Source organism: Sinocyclocheilus rhinocerous, unplaced genomic scaffold (genome assembly GCF_001515625.1).
Source record: "Sinocyclocheilus rhinocerous isolate Xijiao unplaced genomic scaffold, SAMN03320098_v1.1 scaffold785, whole genome shotgun sequence".
NCBI classification, from domain to species: Eukaryota; Metazoa; Chordata; class Actinopteri; order Cypriniformes; family Cyprinidae; genus Sinocyclocheilus; species Sinocyclocheilus rhinocerous.
In genome coordinates, this window is record NW_015660521.1 from 1,074,245 (window position 1) to 1,095,799 (window position 21,555).

The window sequence follows — 21,555 nt, forward strand, 5'->3', positions numbered from 1 at the left end:
CATGTCATTTTCATTCAATAAAGCATTAATAACAAATTATTGCACACATTGTTATCTTATCTGAAAATGCAAGGCAACTCGTTTGACCTCCACACTGTAAAAAAGATTTTGCAAAGTCGTAAATAAAACAAAACTCATTGTAAAGTACTCTGCAGTCTTGCTACTTCTAAATTTCATGTTTAATTTAGTATGTTACTTGTCATTTTGTTGTAATTGTGAAATTTACTAGCAATTTCTGAGTGAAATAAAAATATAAAAAGTATATAAGTATAGCTATACTTGCGAGATTACATAACCAAAGTGTGGACTTAAAAGAGGGCTTAGTGCACCATTTGAGATGGGTCCTCAGATGTCCCAAACTTCCGGTTTGAGCCTGAAGCGTACAACATGCTGTTTAAAAGAAAGCGGGCCCTACATCTCATCTTTTTGGAGCCCAAAAACAGCTCCTTCTCACCTTGGTTGCCCCCAGGGGACGTCTTAGAAATAGGCCAGTTTCTGAAGCAGGTCATCCCGTCCTGCGAAGAGAATAATCAGAAACTGAGAGGACGAGACACAAAGCTGAAGGACTCAAGTATGTGTCTGGCACTCTCTCAGCTCCTAACTGAGAAATACAAACAAAACCGGCCTGTTACATTCATCTGTGTGCTGTTTCGCCTCCATACGGTGGTGGAGATTACCACAAAAATTCTAACGTGCCGTGCCGTTCAGGCCTGCCACATTGTGCGCAAGCCGAGCCTCCCACTTTTGGAAAGAAAGGAGAATGAAAGAGGGGGAAGAAAAGGAGAACAAGAGGGACAGTTGTTACTTTTTTCCATTTTCATGAGCATTTAGGGACCTAGTAACAGCATTCTCTCTCTCTCATTCTGCACCACCATCTTTTGGAGAAACGAGCCCCCTTTGGAGAGCCGAATTCCTTTGGAATGTCAGCCAATCAGAACGCAGGCTCTAGGGAGTGTGTTAGGGAAGGCCTGCCTTGCCTCTGACTCTTTAATCTCCCAGTAATGTGAAAAAGCGGTAGAAACTACACAGTGCTTTTGAAATGGCTTTGGATGCTATTATATACAGTATAATTAAGCAGTCAGTAAAGATTTTTTTCTTTTTTTTAACTCTAGTCATTTAGTTTTGTTATATTTATAGCTGAATAATGACACTGTTGTTTTCTGTAGAGCTGCTTTACAGATGAAATTGAATTTTTTTCATAACTGATGAATTTTGCAATATTAACAGTTCTTTTCCTGTTTATTAACGTGAAGCTGCTTTGACATGATTAAATTGTATCCAGTGCTATATAAAATAATAAATGACTTGACTTTAATGACAATTTGAAATGTGTTATTTCTGTTCTACAGTATCGCAAAAATTATGAATATTAAAAAAAAAAAACTTTCCCCATCTCTCATTGGTCAACCAAACAAATAGTCCTGCCTCAAAGTCACACAATTGGTTTAAAAAATTAAAAAATAAATACGAATCACACAGTGTTTACACTCTGGGCAAACCAGCAAATTAAGTTTAGAAATATATATTATTTACAGGTTTAATTTAACATTTTATTTTATTTGTTTATAATATATTTGCCTATTTGACTTAACTAAAAAATATTAAGAAGTAAGGGTGGGCGATATGACCAAAATCTTATATCACTATATGAGTAATTTTATTTCACGGTAACAATATATATCGCAATATAGTTATTTTTGCTTTAAATAAGGGTTTTATGATATCAACATTTTTGATACCATAGAAATTTCATAATTATTGTCACCAGTGTCAATGTCACAAAAAACTAGCCTAAATGAAAAAAGAAAAAAGAAAAAACTCAAGCTCACTGAAGACAAGTATACAGTCAGCGATTAAATAAGAATAAGAAACAAATTACAAGCAATAGGACAAAAAGTTACTTAAGTGATTTAGTCAAGAGCAGTGAAAAATGTTAACATGAAAGTCAGACAGCAGGAATATTAAACTGCTGTCACTTTAAGAGCTGCACAGATCCAATTTACCATTACACTCATATATTCATTCTCAACTTTTTACGTTCATTTATTACATGACCGACGAAGGTATACATGAATAATCACTAAGCGATAATTATTGTCACCAGTGTCAATGTCACAAAAAACTAGCCTAAATGAAAAAAGAAAAAAGAAAAAACTCAAGCTCACTGAAGACAAGTATACAGTCAGCGATTAAATAAGAATAAGAAACAAATTACAAGCAATAGGACAAAAAACTACTGTAGAACGAATAAATACATTGTATAAATCTGCACATTCTTCACTGTGTAAATTAAATATATGTCTTCTTATTAAAATTACAAAAATTATTTAGCCAAGAGCAGTGACACGCAAACAACAAGTTTTGGACAATAGTCCAAAATCTCTACCGGTTGATACATTTCTACCGATTAATCGTGTTATGGCACACCCTTATTAAGAAGTCACATTTACTGGACGATACAACCGTAACTGCTGATGTGCGCATCACTGCTAGGCTTCATTATAACTGTAAATACATTTTCTGTTGGTGTTTACAGACTGTTGAGTAAATATGGGATGAGTAAACATTTACTATGGTAATCTGATGCCAGAGATTATGTTGATACACACACACTGTAACTTGTAAATAGCCTGGAATGTTCCTTTAAAAACAAACAAGTAAATAACAAAATTAATGTTTGTCATACTAATCCATGCATCAAACTTAAAAATCAGGCACCCAGCACAGAGTTTGCAGATTGTGCAAAAAACGCAAGTGTCATCTGTTTCAAATGACGAGTTAAAAAGAGAAACGAGTAAAAACACACATCAATCTAATGTGCAGAAAGGGGGATGGGTAAAACAATGTTACCACGGCGATAAAAGCTCTGGCCACCGGACATCCTAGCAACAGTTACAACGCTTCAGCAATCTGTGGTTCAGTGAAGATAAAAAGCTCAGCTCACAATGTGCATCTGCTTTACTTCATGCCACCTAAAACCCGCTCTTAAGGGTTCATATTGCACTACAGCAATAAAGGACATCAAATTAGCAGTGTCTGAAAGCCGTCTGGATGCCCAGACATATAATGTGCGTCCTGGACTGGTCATACACGGCACATATATACGGTAACATTTGCTCTTTCAGTTGTTAGTATCATTGTGAGCAAACTAAATAAAAAAAGTAATGCTACTACCTTAAAGTCAACAAGAAACAACATTCCCAACCCATCTCACTAAAATTAGCCACCTGGTCGCAAACTATCATGAAATAGATAAAAATATCATCACAATATATAAATAAACATTTAATAAAATTCAAAAGTTTGGGGTCAGTGCATTTGGGGGGGGGGGGGAAAAAGCATCTGCTAAATGTCTCTTAATGCTCACCAAAGCTGATCAAAAATACAGTAATAATAACAGTAAAATTGCGAAACATTATTACAATTTAAAATAACTTTTCTATTTCTGTGATGCAAAGCTGAATTTTCAGCATCATTACTCCAGTCTTCGGTGTCACATGATCCTTCAAAAAATCATTCTAATATGTTGATTTGATGCGCAAGAAACGTTTTTTATTATAAATGTTGTATTATAAATGTGTTGCTTAATATTTTTTAATGGAAACTGATTTTTTTTTCAGGATTCCTTGATGAATAGAAAGTATTTTCTGTAAATTTCAGGTGTGCCTCACACATCCTGAAAAGTGAAGCTGCGGGCTCTTTGATCGCCTCCTGGTGGCTGGCTGCAGTACCGGTCATAAACCCCTCCCTCTCCATGTAAACGAATGGGACTTGAGTCAAAATAAAAAAAATGTATTACACTTCCAATACAATTTTCCGAAAGATGGTTTTGGTCATTTAAGGTAGTTGTTATCACGCTGATATGTTCAATTGTTCATTTTTGTGATAAGTTTGATTTTAGCTAGTAATTTGATGCTATAAAAACGGGGCGTGTCGTTATGGTTGATTGGGTCTGCGGGAGTTTGATACCCTCACGACACTACTGCGCAGACTCTGGCTCCAAATGACGTCATTTACTCAAGATGGCAGCGGCCATACTGAGATGCTTCGGCTAAAATAAAAATACATTCATTTCTTTAAAAAAAAATCATACTGACACACACATATTCGTGAAACCTTGTGACCATTATCCATTAGTTAAAGTGCCACAAATCTGTTGTCAAATTGAAAACAAAAGCAAAATTTTCAATAGAATAGCTGAACTGCTGTGAACTACTACTTGAACATGATGAATAGCTCATAACTAATTTCAAAGTAGCTTTCCCAACAACGGTTGCGATCATAAAATGAGCTCAACAAACAGACAAGTGACTTGATGTGCAGTTCTAGTCTAAACATCCTACTAAAACGATAGAGAGCTGGGATTTGGACAGCTGCTGTTACCGACACAAAGGCACTTCTGTCAAGCATGTGAGGTCAGAAAATCGGTTGGATGTATGACAACCAGCTGGGCCAAGTTCACATTCAAAGGAATTCTGCCTTCAAATGCAATATGCCCACATGGATTTATGATGGCTCGCATGTCAAAGACTCTTCACATCTGGAATAAACAAAGAAAAGACTCATTATCAGTTATGAAATGGTGCTAAATATGGACAGTGGAATAGCTGTATGGAGTACATCTCTAATGACAAGACAAAAACGTCACAAAAGTATCTCTGCAAATCACTAACAATGACCTTATCATCCAGGTCCAGGATTTAGAGCCTGTTCCGCCCACCTACTCCTGATTCTAATGCATTTTTACAGCTGCTCTTTTCCAAAATGTCCTTTGCTTTAATGGGAGCCATTCAGGATCAAGGTCAACTTTGTGTCACTTGAACTTTCATTGAGAGCAGAATGTAAACCACGGCTGTAACCATCACAGACATGGAGGGACACATGTCTCATCCCTATATTCAGATTAGTGGTTGACCAATATGGGTTGTTCAATGGTTCATTCTAAAATTATTACATTTGATCGTGCCAATTCTGGTGGCGGTGACATTCTTGGTATAAAAACACTAAGAAACATTCTTGTACACAGCTTGTACTATAAAACATGCTGAACTTGGGAGCTAAAAAACATGATTTTGTTGAGAACTATTAGTTCTTAGTCCTTAAAATCACTTTTTGATGGCATAAAATATCTACAGAGGCAGATAACATCTTTAACTTGGTTAAGTTCATAGCTGGATGTCTAATCCCCTTTCAAACACTGATATTAAGCCATTACAGTGTATCGTAAAGTGATTTGCCATACTATAAAACAGGCATCCACTGTACTCCCAAAATATAGCCTCAGTGCTATGAGAGCGCTCTGTTGTTTCATCTTCCCTCCCGATGAATCTCAATAATAATTAATTATTTTAATACTATGCAATTAGGGGAGTGCTGTTCCCCCAGTCTATGGGCAGAATAAAGACTCCAGTTGACTACCCTCTATTATCAATTATGACTAAACTGGGATTTCCCACAACTGATAAAAAGCCTGAACATCCAGCCTACCCAAGGCATAAGTGTGAAATTTTAGGAGATATTTTCATGCTAGCCTGGAGTAATGCATTTTAATGAAAAGTGATTTAGAGTACATCTGTGATTTACTGTCGCTGTTCATTGGTACATGAAAGGGGTCGAATTCAACACATTGTAGCCTTTCGTACGTCCGAATTTGAATTTATACGCAACCATTTTCAGTCCTCTTTCTGACATTTACAATTAAATAGACTGCTTTAACTACTTTTGAACTTTCTATTCATCAAAGAATATAGAAAGAATATTAATCAGCACAACATTGATTGTTTTGATCATAAAAGATCAAAGATCTACTTAGGTTTATGATGCTTTGGGAAACACAGCCTTAGTCAGATCACTCTATCAAACTTAACAATATTACCACCACAATGAGACAAGAGTTTACACTTTTCAGGGGAGTTATCCTACAAATAGTTTAATTATAGATGTCTCTACAAATTAAGATGAGACCAGAGAAAACCTTTTACAGAATAACACAAGGTTATCATAAGTTATCAGGCGTATGCCATAAATAATACAGCCCTGCACTGAAAGAGCTTGTTTGTTACAGCAGAAAAGTCTATTACTGAGTACATCACTCACATCGTGTGTTTGGAACACAGCCAGTCCTCATGCCAGCAAATGAAATGGATAAAAGACCAAAACAAAATGCTGCCAAACATATTTCACGAACAAAAGCAGGACAATCTGATGCTTTGCAATAACAATGGCGAGACAGTCATCAGCGACACTGACCAACTGAAACAACAACAGGCCTAAATATTGCATAAAACCCTGAATGGGGCATCAGGAACAAGATGGACTAAATTATAAATGTTTGTCCTAATATCTGACTAAAGGAGATTATGTCCATCTTGATATGCCACAAGGATTATGTTCTTCACAAAGATTGTCACCATTCAGAGCCATGTCTAGGATGTTTAATCCTCAGCAAAGTTACAAGCAGGATTGCTCTGAGCCCAACAAATATTTGCTGGAAGATTTTTAACCACATATTCCTAACCAAAGTGAAGCAACAAACAGAAAACATCCATCCCACTAAATGTTTCAGATGTTTCCTTGGCTTTTCATTGTGATTGTACTGAAGGTTTTTTTCGAAATAGAATGAGCGAATAGATGTAAGTCAAACAGTAAGAAACAGACATAAATAATCGCAAAAGAGTTCATTTCATTAATTATTCATTGACTCAAAACATTTTAAATTTGTGTTGAAATGCAAAACTCTCACATGGGTTATGCTGATGAATATCTGAACAATTCTGTTTGATTTCAGATTCCTGGTGAAAATTAAAGCGATGAACACAGCAGAGCATTTTCATGTCATTACCAACAAATTACTTCTTAAATAGCCTATATAAACCATAAATGAAACTAAAAATATGTTGTACAGTGAACTTGGCCACTATGTAACTCAATTGTAGCCCTAAAATGGCAGTAGAAGTTTTAAACATCATTTAAAACACTGAAGAAAAGGTGATTTTTTTTATTTACCTACATAAACTGCCTGCTGGTGGGATAGCTAATTACTATTTAATTTTATTCCTTTACTCCTTTTTATGCTTTTCAAAAGCCTCAAACAAGTTGAAACGGTGAAAAACTGTGGTCTGACCAGCTCTGAAAGTTTTATTACAGTTTGCTTTAGGGTCCATGACACAGATCCCTCTATAGTTCATCTCAGCCCACATGACTGTCACATCAGCATGAACATAGACGGCATTATATCCTTCAATACAGTGCAATTTAGTCTCATTAGAAAGACATTAATCAACAAAACTACAACCAGAATGAACCACAAGTTCATTCCTGAATACAATGGCGTAAATCTTTTCTAATGTAACAGCGTGGCAACATTTGAATACACTCACAACTATCGGAACTCATTTTAAATTGAATTAAATGCAAAGTAATTCAGCTGAATTTTGGTTTGTTTTCGATACTAAAAGCATTGACATAAATACTCAAATTCTTCTTGTGCACACTAAAAGTTGATGAAGTAAATTTGTAGGGTGTAAGTAATGGTTTTCAGTGCTGTCAGACAGAAAGTGAACCTTTGACCTGTTGTAGATCAAATTTCAGGTAAGGTCTAATACATGTCAAGGGTTCAGCTTGCCTTGAGGTAACAGTAGCAACCTGAGTGAACACATCTGTTGATGTTACAGTGTTTTCATCTGTTCATATCAACACACATGTTCTAAACCCTTCCCTAAGGAATAAAGACACATTTTAGTGCGTAATTACACTCATTCAGTACAGATCACAGTTGTTCTGTCATCGCAACAAAATATAAAAACTGCAAAAAGCCCTGGCAACCTAATCTGTTTTACAGCCCCACATACACAAGCTCACATCACTATCTGGCTCTCAACACTTCATGTGCTTTGTTAAAAGTGTATCCAAGTTCTCCTCTTACCATGGTGGCCGTCCAGCTCGAGTTTGTTGTCCAACTCCATAACTTCAAAGACAGGCAAAATCAGACATGCTCTCAGTGCCAAGGGAGGGGAAGACAGCAACGGTTCACGGGGAGGGTACACTCTCTCTCTGCCTCGTCACCCGTTTGCCAGAAGAGCGCTGCCTCCTGTGCAGCTTGCCTGCCTGCCTGCCTGCGCTCCGTTCTGGCTGGAGTGTTGCATCTGGCAGATCTGAGCTGGGCTGAGCCACTTCTCTGGGCCCCACTCACTCCCACACGAGCGCCAGAGCTCTTAAAGACACAGCAGGGATTTTTTAAAAATCTTGAACACTTGCTTTTCCTCTCTCCCTCTCTCTGAGAGCATGCTTTCTACCATCCTCTAGATATATTTTACGGGCAGTGTTATTCAGGTATTAAAGTTATTGTTTTTATTAATATATTGAATGATTTTAATATTTTACATTTTCATTTTGGTTAACAGATTAGTAATTTTGTGTTTTTTGTAGTTTTTATTAGTTTTTTAATGCCTATATAGTTTTTATAATTTTTATTTCGGTTTTAGTTTTGGTTATAATAGTGCATCAAGTTAAACTAAGGCTACGTTTACACGACAACGATGTAGTCAAAAAAGGAAAAGTTCTTCCCTTGCGTTTTTAAAAAGTTTCATGTATACACATAGACTGTATAAAAACATGGACGTAGTGTCCGTGACGTCACCCGTAGGTTTCTGGAGAGCGTTTTTGAAGCTCAAAGTGGGCGGAGTGGGCCGTCGCCATCTTGGCAGCGCGTCACTCCTGGATAATCGAAAATGGGCAAAGAGGCGGGAGCTTGGTGCTGAAACCTAGCTCGACGGCGGTGACAGCAGCGGCAATCCACCTGTCACTCAAGTGGCCACGCCCTTAATTATGCAGAACTTTAAGGCTTAATATAATTTAAACGGATGAGTTATAAAAAAATTCACCCCCCTCACAGTTGTCATGAAGGGCAAAATTAGCTATATAGACCAAAACCACTTTTTGTACCAGGCTGTAAACTAATTTTTTTCTGTTTACCATGTACTCCGCCATTGTTGTGTATGTTTGTTCGAGCTTGCCTTTAAAATCGACACGTACTGCGCATGTCTACATACCTAACACGTTCTACGCATGTGCATGACGTCACCGTTTTCAAAGATTCCTGTTTTGGGTGTTTACACGGAAACGACAACGGTGGCGTTTTCAAAAACTTGCACTTTGAAAACCGTTTTCAAAAATATACGTTTTCAGTCCCCAAAACGCCATCGTCGTGTAAACGAACAGGCAAAACGCATAAAAAGTTTCCCGTTTTTGGCTGAAAACGTTGTCGTGTAAACGGCCCCTAAATGAAAAAGATAAATGTTGCCTCAAGTTTTTTTTTATTATTTATTTTATTTCATAACATAGCAATGAGGTGAACATAGGGGAGTTAAAAATTTTCATTACTTTGGTTAGAGATGTTGTTCTCATTTTTGTCATGTCTGCGGATGCTATGCACTTTTTAAAAATGAAAAACTGGAAATTATTTAAGAAGTACTCAAGATTTTTCTCCATTCTTGCCTTTCTGTAATCCAAATCTCAAACAAAACATGTTTTCTTGGAAATACTGTTTTGACTAGTAATCAATTTATAGGTTTTTCTTTATTTCTATAGATCATCAGTATCATGCTAGTCTTTTGTAATATATCAAAGTGCCAATTTTTGCAGGAAATCAGTAACTATCAATGCTTTGTAAGAATCTGCTGCTGCCTTGTTCATTTTCTTGAAATTGTGTAAATAATCAATTTATTATAAGGTTTAGGTGCTTGAGCTTGACTAGAGCATATTTGTTTAAGTCTGGTTTATCTTTTACAATAAATAATTAAATTATATGAAAACACAGGCATATTAATTGTTTTAAAAGTTACAGAGTTCAAAAACTACTGCAGAACAGGAATGATTAAAAACAGAGCTTTTTTTTTCATTTGAAAAGAAAAAAAGTGCTTAAATAAAAACTAGGCTTTGATCACACTACACCTAATTCTGGTTCATTTTCAAATCCAATTGTCCACCATTTTCCTAGTAATTAAATCAGTATGGATCAGTAATGATCCATTTAACATCAAATGTTTCTAATCTATATTTTATAAGAGATTAGCAATTACAGTGAAAAGAGAGGGCAGAAAACTGGAAATATTGTTTATGCTCATGTCCATCATACCTCACCAAAGTGCTCACAACTCAAGAGAAGGTATTATTGGTTATTGTACTATTAACAAATTCACTGTATCCAAATCTGCTCACTCGTTCAATCAAAACCATTCAAAACACAATTAATGCTACATATGAGCGCAGACACTACAGCACTTTAAGTCTTTAAAGACTTAACATCCCAAATGAGGAGAGAACCTAAAACTTGAAATCCGATCAGACTGCAAAGCATTTCCAAAAATCCATTTTAATCGGATTTCAAACCACATATGGATATCAAGTGCCTTTCTCTTTAGAGCTATGACAGATTAGGATGCTGATGACAGACTTAACATCCCAAATGAGGAGAGAACCTAAAACTTGAAATCCGATCAGACTGCAAAGTAGGGCTGCACGATAAATCGCATGCGATATTTAACGCGCATCTTGTCAGAAAGCCGGTTCTGTAATCAGCGGTAAATCTCCATCACCTGCGGGCTTTCAAGTATCTTTTCAGTTATTTAAATAATTTAATTTAATATATGACAAGCTGCGCAAAAAATCGCGCGAATATGAACGTGGTTTTGCGCAGCTCGTCTGTGAACAACGGCTCTGTGTAGTTAATGCTGCTCAATGTGAAAGCCCGCAGGTGATGGAGATTTACCGCTGATTACAGAACCGGCTTTCTGACAAGATGCGCGTTAAATATCGCATGCGATTTATCGTGCAGCCCTACTGCAAAGCATTTCCAAAAATCCATTTTAATCGGATTTCAAACCACATATGGATATCAAGTGCCTTTCTCTTTAGAGCTATGACAGATTAGGATGCTGATGATGCACAGGAGGGAGTGTGTGTGGGGGGTGTTAAACGTGTGTCTCTGCGGGGGGAGACATTTACTGAGTCAGCAACAAGCTGCCAGTGTCTGACACACGCATTAACACAGCGCTGAGCTGCAATGACACCACAGCTCGCACGAGAGAGAAGAGTCTTAATGAGATATGAAGAGCAGTCAGTGTTTAAGGTCTACCCACGATCACACACTACAGTACAGTTCAATGGTTTGAGGTCAGTAATTTTTTTATTTGTTATTAATACTTTTATTCAGCAAGGATGCATTTAACTGATCAAAGGTGACAACAAAGAATTTTACATGGTTACAAAACATTTCTATTTCAAATAAATGTTATTCTTATGAATTTGATTAATAATCAAAGGATACTAAAAAAAAGTATCACAGTTTCCACAAAAATATTAAGCAGCACAACGATTTTCAACACTGATAAAAAACAAGAATTTAGCTTTGCCATCACAGGAATATATTACATTTTAAAATATATTAAAATAGAAAATAGTTTTATTTTAAAACAAATTTCACAATATACTGTATTAAATACCACCTTGAGACTTCTTTCAAAAACATTACAAAATCTTACCAACCACAAACTTTTGAACGGTACTGAATGTGACATTTATGTGACACTCTTACTTTTTATACTTTCTTTTTACTTTTTTTTTTTTCAAACCTTAATTTTTAATACTAATTAGAAAAAAGATGGATGGATGGATGGATGGATGGATAGTACTGGCGTATTTAATGCAAGAGTTCTCTTTGACCTTTTCACAAAACATGCGCTCGCATAATGTGTCTCGTCCCCAAATTCAACTGCATTGTGAACCAGAGTCCTTATTAGGCAATTCTAAACAATAGCTGTCCTGTAACACCATCATAATTATGCCTCACACTGCAAATTACTGGTTTGCTGCCTGTCCGAGACAAACGGAAAACAGTCTACAGTGCGTTCCATCATGCTCTATTTCACGGGTCTGTCTATTGGCGTCACATCTGCACTTTAACACAATGAATGCAAGTGGCATTTTGAAGTTCAAATGATGCTAAATCCACAATATGAATAAAGGAAATGAAATACTGAACATTACATAACGAGTGGCTAAATCTTATTAACTTGTACAAGTTGTTCCAATCTAGCAGTATACTAAAATTCAGGATAAAGATTCCATTGTAAGGATAGCGCAGATAAGCAGCAGCTGTTGAGCGATTGTTTTCATCTTCCACTTTGCCAATGACATTTGATTACCTTTAAAGACTATTATCAGAGTTTATTACTCATCAAAGTGTTTCTTCACTTTCCAAAGGAAAAAAATGAACTGCAACAGGTGCATACAAGTATGTGCTCCAGATCCTACTCACTGGCATTTCTGGTTTGGGTGCTCTGGTTTTTATGGAGCTGAACTCCTTCAGGAATGCTGGTGCTGCGTCGCAGGAGCCACACAGTGCATGATTCAGCACGGCGCTCTCGGAACAGCATTGGACTGATCTAAGGACAAGCCGCAGAAGTACATAGATTTAGAGTGTTATTGGGCAAAGGCCTATAAGAAAGACTCTAGTACGCTAAAGAAAGCTCATCCTCTCTGCTCTGACCTGTTACTATGAACTTGTTGATATGTGCTGCCCCCTTGAGGTCAAATGGTACAATGAAATATACGAATTGAAACTCATTAATTTTTGAAGTCTTGTTAACTAAAAATATATACATTTTCACATATTATTAATGAAGTCTAGAAGTGATGCATATATCAGCAGTCACGTTTGTATCAGCCAATAAATGTGACTTCTTAATGCTTTAAGTATCAGTCCGATTAATAGGCCAATATATTGAAATTATATGTTATATACAATGACTATACATTTATACCTCTCTCTTGTCCAGGAGAACTAGTTGACATTCTGCAACCAAGCAAAATTTGACCTGCCATCCGATTGGTTCTGAAAGTGGCTTTCCACAAGATATCCAGTGAATTGATGAACCTTTCATGTCTGTAAAACAGAAAACGTATGATAAATGAGAAAAGAAGATAAGGAAGAAGAGATGGATCAATTACAATCATGGTAGGACCAAAGAGTGTGAGTCTTAGCAGCTAAAAACAGAAGGTGACCCAGTGGTCATAAAGCCAGCTGGCATACAGCTCTATGAATGGACAATCCTTCCTGCTTGGCCTCAGTTGCATGAGTATTGTTTTGTTTAAAAGCACACTGCTAGGTTAACTGAATTGGAGAGCCTTCAATTTCTCTAAGTTAATTTACTGAGTTTAAAAATAAAATTTAAAGGGATAGTTCACCCAAAAATGAAAATTCTGTCATCATTTACTCACCCTCATGTCGTTCCAAACCTGAGTTGGTTTCTTATGTTGAACATAAAAGGATATTTTGAAAATTGCTGGTAATTAAACAGTTGGTGGTTGCCATTGACTTCCATAGTATTTCTTTTCCTACTATGGAAGTCAATGGCAACCACCGACTGTTTGATTACCAGCAATTTTCAAAATATCTTCTTTTATGTTCAACATAAGAAACCAACTCAGGTTTGGAACGACATGAGGGTGAGTAAATGATGACAGAATTTTCATTTTTGGGTGAACTATCCTTTTAAGAGACTGGCCAGTTGTAGTGCACCTCTGGGGCTGTGCTCTCATCCCATGAGATTTGGAACTGTTTATATTTAATTAGGAAAATTATTAAATCATTTAAAGGGCATTGAGATATATATTCCTGAGCCACATGATAAATATATGAAAGGTGTCTGTTTGCAATAACACACTAAAAAAAGACTTGATACCTGATTTACTAATGTTGGTTTCCAACAACCTACTTAAATTTGTTTTCAAGCAGAATTGTTTTTCGTGAATTCTGTCCACCAAACTTTTATTCGGTTTGCATAAACAAAAGAACACAAGAGAAAACCACTATTTCATGCATTCAAGTAAGAGTTAATAACGAAGGAAGATTTTAGCCGAAAAGTTAAACTATGAATAATTAGTTATATTTAAAAAATGTCTGACAAATGTGAGGCAAGTTGACACATTTGTTAATATATCACGTCACGTGAAGATGTACTTAATAAAGTGCGGAAATTTACAACACTATTTGATATTTTACCCTTTCCATTTTTTTCACAATAATTTCACTATCTACAGTTTTCTGAAAAGCTTATCACAAGATATTTAAAATAAAAGTACTCCTAAGAAATAGGCTACTGACTGAAGTAAAATGTGTGACAGATAGCTCCAGTTGCCCTCTACTCACTGTACTCAAAATAACAATCACAGTAAACATATGGCAGACAGACTTATTCATAAAAGCCAAACACATTCAGAATATAAACAAATTAAACTCGTTTCGGCCTAAAAACAAATAATGTACTTACCGGTGACCCTCATCCAGCCCTGGTGCTGACAGCGGGTGATGTATGTTGACATAGCGGTAGGACCACGAAACATGTTGTCTGCGTGCAATTTTCAACATGGAACGCTTCAGGACATTTGCACACCTGACGGACGCCTCATAACGACTAAACGTGGCATCAAAATTAACTTTTTGGATAATGTAAACGGAATGACGCTAGTTTGCGCGTGGAGATTGTTAACCCGCTTTTTTGAGACGCGCGTGCGGGTCACTGAGACTGAATGGGACACAGGGAGACAAGTCATGTAATACCTTAATTAAATTAACGGATTAAACTCTCTGCGAAGAAAGCAACTAATCTTTCCACAAACACAAAACTCTCTCTCTTTAAAAAAAGAACCTAGTCTGAAAAACACAAGCGACTCTTTCAGTTGGACAGATGTTTTGAAATTGGCAGGTTCGTACTCAATTCTGGAGAACAAATTACACAATGATTATATTAAATCACGTCACAAAAGAATTAGGAGATTATGTCTTTATTCACTTGTTTCCTCTCAACATATAACGTGAAGGCCTGACTCATGAATATTAATCGCGTAACGTTAAGATTAGATAAGAGGCCAAAGCAGATTGGGTGGAAGGCTTGGCTCATGAATATTAATTGAGCTATGTTACTGGACGTTCTAGAAAAGTTACGGAGGAACGTCAGCATCATGTAATTAATATTCATAAATTAATCTTTTGACACTGGATGTGTAAAAATGCATGACCCCATGACCATGGCTTTGACATACAGGGGTTTCTGGATATATTAAAATATAATTTTAAGGAAATTAAAGTAGATGTTCTTTGCAAGAAAAACAATTATTTTAACCTGTTAAAGGTACTATTTTCTGCACTTTTGAAACCTACATTCTCTTCTCACTCACATGAGATGACAAGTCCAGTTAATCATGGCTACTGTGTTTGCATTTACAATTGTGTCTGTATTAATTGTGCATTATAAATAATATCAAGACACCTGTGATGACAAATGTTTGTTCAGGTACATAAGAGAGACACAATTATTGCTGACAAACTGTTTTAATGGTCTGAAACAGGAATTAATGAATAATGACACATGCAAGTTTGCACATTTAACATGTTTGAACACTGTTACAAAAAACATAAGTTTACCATGTACGGCTTTGAGGGTGCTGTGTAGAAAAATTGTCATAAAAGCATTCTAAACTGCTTAGTTTTAATCTTGTACAAATGCAATAGGTTGTTTCTCTTCTAAACCTTGTTAAACTTGTAACCATAATATAAAACATCTCTTGAAATGTGAGCAAGTTGACATACAAAAACATCAATGTGCTTTGTTGACAAATTTAAATTTCACAAATGCTTTTCCTTTGGGGAAATATTATAAAAGTAAATATTTGAAATATCTTTTTATACATTTTTTTTCTTTAAAATCAATTAGAAAATATAGGTCAATTTATCCAATAATAACTTGCATAGCTGATAAAACATGTTAATAGTGCAATAATAAAATGGGGCTAATCTTATATCCAATTATATACATGTAAATAATAAAGTATATTTATAATGTTGTGTACTATAAAACTAAATGAAGTCAAATAATAGAACCTGACAGCTTTAAAACTTCACATAACTTTCAATTTTCCACTCAATCCAATCATCTTATAAGTGCATGCATCCACTTCCAGATCGATCTCAAATATAACACTCTTTGGAGATCTTGTAAAAACATTGATAAGTGGGCAAATGTTGAAAACAGCCTAAATTCTATTGCTAATTAAATGCAAATGATCACTTTCCCCTTTCAGTTTCATTCTGCTTTCTCAAAGCAGGTCTTGTTTATCCAATCTGACATGCCAGAGCATACAAAAACATATAAAATAGAAAAATACTTCTCAAAACAGTATTTGCATCACTTTGGTTATATAATCACCTAGAACACATTCAAAAATTATGTTTGAACAGGAAAGAATGAAAGTGCTAATATTTTAACATAGCTAAAAAGTACCACTGTACTGTTAATCTTAGGTGAACAAACAAATGTGTAATAATCGCTATACATTCCTTCTGAAGAAATACTGAGAGAGATGAACGAAACAAAATGAGTTACTTTAAAGGAATAGTTTGCCCAGAAATGAAAATTTGTTGAATATGTACTCACCCTCAGGCCATCCCAGATTTAGATGAGAGTTTCTCCATCACAGCATAATTGGATAAATTTAGCATTACATCACTTTCTCACTAATGGATCCTCTGCAGTGAATGGGTGCCGTCAGAATGAGAGTCCAAACAGCTGATAAAAACATCACAATAATCCACAAGTAATCCACACATCTTCATTCGACCAGTTAACATCTTGTAAAGTGAAACAAAAACATAAACCCATCATTAAGGCATTTTAACTTTAAAACCATTGAAAAAATAAATTTCCTGTTGTCCCCTCATCAAAATCCACTGACATATTTGTTTAGAACTGTTGGGGACTGTTTTGTTTGTAAACAGTGCTTGCTCTGTGCATATTTCTCTCCCGATTCAGACAAGACAACATTTTCACTGGAGGAAGCAATATTATGGATACTTGTATTTTAGCTGGAAGCCTGAAGATGAAAACATCTAAATGGATTTGTTTCTTACAAACACAAAGCCTTTTGCTTCACAAGACATTCATTGATGGACTGGAGTCGTGTAGATTACTTGTGAATTATTGTGATGTTTTTATCAGCTGTTTGGACTCTCATTCTGACGGCACCCATCCACTACAGAGGATCCATTAGTGAGCAAGTGAGCTAATGCTACATTTCTCCAAATCAGTTCCCATGAAGAAACAAACTCATCTACATCTTGGATGGCCTGAGGCTGAGTACATTTTATTTTAGGCAAACTTTCATTTTTGGATGAACATTAAACTCGATAAAACTTGATACAAACTTTGAAATCCTGAATAACAGGAGCTGAAACTCTCGGGGCGAATGCTTTTGCACTGTTTGAATCCCAACACTAAACTGAAATGACTTCAGGTTGTATAATACTGTCCTTTATCTGCTACCTAATAATGATGTTATACTGTGTAAGGTTAGTATGTTACTAGACTCGATCATGTTTGTGATGTTTAAAGTGCCCGAAAAGGACACCGCAAATGACTTCAAGAAAAACAAAGACTTTAATGTCTCACATGTGAGAAGACCAGAATACCAGAAAAAACTATGACTGTCAGAAAAGCAAAACAGAAAGTAACTATGGGGGGACCGCATGACACCTTCCTTCGCGGCCCATCTGTTCCACACCTCTGTTCTGTGATATTCAGTAAGGTGTAGTTCCTTCCCACTCCACCAAATACTGCACCTTGCCTTCAGGTGTGATCCTGCGAGCCAGAACCTGATACTTCTCCCCGCAGGTGAGCCGACCAGCCGCCCCAAAATAGCTGGTGATGGAAGACTTGAGGTGAGACAGTGAGGAATCGTCCTCGCTGATGCTCTCAAAGGTGTGGCTGTTGATGCTGTTCTCCATCATGCCGTTACTCTCCTCTCCAGGCATGCTGATGGGGCTCAGCTCACGCTCCACCATCTCTCTTTTTGTGGCCAGCACGGTGTAATTAGAGGAGGGCAACTTCCTCTTCCGACTGCCCACATTTTTCCTGTAAAGAATGTAAGAAGCATAAGAACTTGCCTTTCACTATTTAAAAAAAAAATAATATTTCAAATATTCTAAAAACAAACTTATTTTCTGCTCATATAAACAATTTGCAGAGGTGGGGGAAAATTATATCTTCACAATACAATCCTGTAATCATGTTCAATCAAATCATGTTCATGATGGGATATATGCTCTTTAATTACTGTAAATAGCCTGCTATCATTTTATATTTTAAAAAGAACATATATTATAATTTAAGGAAAGTGAGGAAAAAAATAAATAAATAAATAAACAACCTTTCAAAAGTTTAGGGTCAGTAATTTTATTTTATTTTTTAAAGGGGTCATATGATGCTTTTTTAAAGATCATTATTTTGTGTATTTGGTGTAACAGACATTTTTATTCAGCAGGGACACATGCAATTGACTTAAGATTTATCAAAGATTCTTGAAAAAATCATGGTTTCAACAAAAATATTAAGCAGCACAACTGTTTTCAACACTAATAATAATAATGTTTGTTGAGCAGCAAATTAGCATATTAGAATAATTTCTCGAAGATCATGTGACATTGAAGACCGGAGTAATCGAAGACTGAGAAAATTCAGCTTTTTATTTTATTATTTTTTTTAATTACATTTTAAAATTTATTAAAATAGTTATTTTAAACTGCAATAATATTTCACAAATATGACTATTTTTACTGTATTTGTGATCAAATAAAGGCTGCCTTGGTGAGCATAAGAGACTTTTAAAGACATTTTAATATCTTACTGACCCCAAACCTTTGAAAGGCAAGTTCAATCAATTAAATAATAAATCATAGCTGTAAACACTTCTGGATAATTTATGCCATTGGAAATGGAAGCTAAAGATGTCTTGATATTCTAGCCATAAAACAAATAGCTTAGTATGCATTCTGTATGCTGCAAATATAAAAAGATTATTATAGTTTATTTTAAATGCCAGTTAAAAATGTGCACTACTCTTGGTTCTGCTTGAAAACTTATGTATTATTTGTTGTGTTATCCAGTGAATAAATATGAAAGAATCTTTAAAGAGATGAAATTTTATAGATGCACTAATACTGTCTACCACACGATGTCCCTGTTTAACACTGAATTTTACTTCCTAGCCTTTCGCCGTCCACTTTCACTTGCCTCTGTGGGCGTTATGGCATTTTAAAGGTCATGCAGCAGAACTGGACTTTTAGGTATTTTTTTTTTCTCATGCTGCGAATCTTCTGGGGAGTTTCCAATCTGCATAAACCCCATAATGACCACGCATTTCTGCCCAAGGGCATGTGTAACATGGGAAATCACAGCAAGATATCAAAATCCAATGCTGAGAACCCCCATTTCAGAAATCATTACAGCTGCTAAAATGGGATGTAGAGCTAAACAGCATTAGTACATGAAAGCCAAGCATGGAAAGCAGATATGTGTTTGTGAAGTGTTTGATCTAGCCCACAACGAGGATGCACAGTAGGGGACAGGGATCTGTCGACCCCTCACAACTTTTCCAGTCGAGAAAATCCAAGTCGTGTTTATTTTCCTCCACCCTCTCTCTCCGTCTCTTTCCAAACACCCTTAGGAACATTGCAAGAATACTAATGAGCGTTCATATCCTAAAATAAATAAGACAAACTATGGGAAAGATATCAAAGAGTGAGTGGGGCCGTTTGGCAGAGTCTCCAACCAGCCAGCCAGCCATCCAACTGCATGTTCTGCACGCAGGCCTTTGCTTTCTTTGGTCGCGGTTTCTCCAGGCCTAGCGCAGCGGGTGACAAAACAAAAACAAAAATACAGGACAAATATAAGGGACTACTAACTGTATGAGTATCTGGCCTGCGGGACACGAGGCATGACTAGCAGGAAGATGATGAGCTTCTGAAGAAGTGGTGACTTAAAGCGGTGACTCAACAAAGAGTCACATTTCTCAATGAAAATAAAGCTTGTGAGGGAGGCTAAAAGAAAAGGTCAAGAGACTAGAGAAGGAACAGAAGTGTACAAGAAGTTTATCATTATTTTCCCAAAAATTATTTTGAATCTTAAGCAGATGTAAATGAGATTTTAGGGATATGGCGATGACATGAGAGTGAGAAAAACATAACAGAATTAAAAAATTTTAGGTGAACTACTTATTTAAAGGATGTACTAATGTGAATGCTGTCAGTCAGTAAATATTCTTAGAAATGGAAACAATGCTAAACAAGCAACAACAAAAAAAACATCTAAAATATTACATTCTGTTTTTAAATTCAGGTTGAACTAGTTAAAAAAAAAGAAAATCTGGTTACTTTTGTATGATTCTTTTCTTTTTTGCATTGATGAGATAGAATCGTTTTCACATATTTTACCATATTAATTGCATAATTCTGAATTTGACCCATAATCAGAAAATGTGAAAAATATTTGCAGATCACATCTGTGTCTGCCAGAAATGTCAGAAAACTTTGCAGATCAAAATCGTGTCGAATTCATGCATCATATTTCTGCTTTTCAGCATTCTTAAACCTTTTAAATAATATCCATGACTTTTTTTTCCAGTCAGTCATTTTTTAATTATAAAAATTTTATGAGTCTGCACTCAAAAAGAAATGTAATATTTTTGAACATGAACATTAATATAAAAATATACATTCACTATAGAAATAAATATAAAATACAATGTTTTTTTAATACTTTATATTTGAATCCTAAATATTATGATTTTGTTTTTACGATTTTTCATTACGCATTTTTTATATTTTTATAAACCAGTCAGTGAGAATACTTTTACTCACCGATAACATTAAAATGAACAAAAAAATTATCCACAAAAAAATATTAAGCAGCACAACTGTTTTTAACATTGATAATAAGAAATATTTCTTGAACAAATCAGTTAGAACGATATCTGTATCCCGAAGACACTGAAGACTGGAGTAATGCTTGCAAAAAATTCAGCACATGAATGAACTACATTTTAATCCTTAATATTATTTAATAATATTACTTTTTACTGTATTTTTAATTAAATAAATGCATCCTTGGTAAGCATAAGTGACTTTTTTCAACAACATAAAATAACATCTTACAGACCCTAAATTTTTTAATGTAAATTTACATATTTTTATTAGTGCTGTCAAACTATTAATTGCGATTAATCGCATCCAAAATAAAAGTTCCCTTTCATGGGAACTTCGAACTGCGTCCTCTAGGGGTCGCTATGGGGAACGCCTTGTCGTGACCCGTGTCTGAAGCATACATTGAAAAAACACCAACAACACATTGGCCGGCGACAGCCATGACGTCACTTCTCCCGGCGCATATTTATACTATAGTCGCACCGGTAGTGACGTCATGGCTGTCGCCGGCCAACGTGTTGTTGGTGTTTTTTCAATGTATGCTTCAGACACGGGTCACGACGAGACGTTCCCCATAGAGACCCCTAGAGGACGCAATGTCTCATTCCCTACTCAGGGAATCATGGTTACATAAGTAACCTGAGACATTTTTGTTTACATAATATATGTGTGTACTGTGTATATTTATTATGTATATAAAAATACACACACATACAGTATATATTTTGAAAATATTTACATGC

General features: G+C 35.7%; 1 protein-coding gene and 1 pseudogene across 5 annotated transcripts in view; both read right to left on the bottom strand.

Moving 5' to 3' along the window:
- LOC107725315 (disabled homolog 2-interacting protein-like) overlaps window positions 1-14,591 on the bottom strand; it is a 104,693-nt gene extending 90,102 nt beyond the window's left edge. For 3 of the 5 annotated variants that reach the window (XM_016534541.1, XM_016534542.1, XM_016534540.1), the window contains exons 1-3: window positions 14,331-14,591; window positions 12,822-12,943; window positions 12,317-12,443 (exon numbers count right to left, since the gene is read on the bottom strand). In XM_016534541.1, the coding sequence (XP_016390027.1) occupies window positions 12,317-12,443; window positions 12,822-12,943; window positions 14,331-14,403 (322 nt within the window). In that variant the 5' untranslated portion in view covers window positions 14,404-14,591. Of the gene's footprint in view, window positions 1-7,924; window positions 8,128-12,316; window positions 12,444-12,821; window positions 12,944-14,330 lie in introns of those variants that run through there. The other 2 variants (XM_016534544.1, XM_016534545.1) reach the window with 2 other exon arrangements.
- A 2,595-nt stretch (window positions 14,592-17,186) lies between these two features.
- LOC107725328 (PHD finger protein 19-like) overlaps window positions 17,187-21,555 on the bottom strand; it is a 41,061-nt pseudogene continuing 36,692 nt past the window's right edge.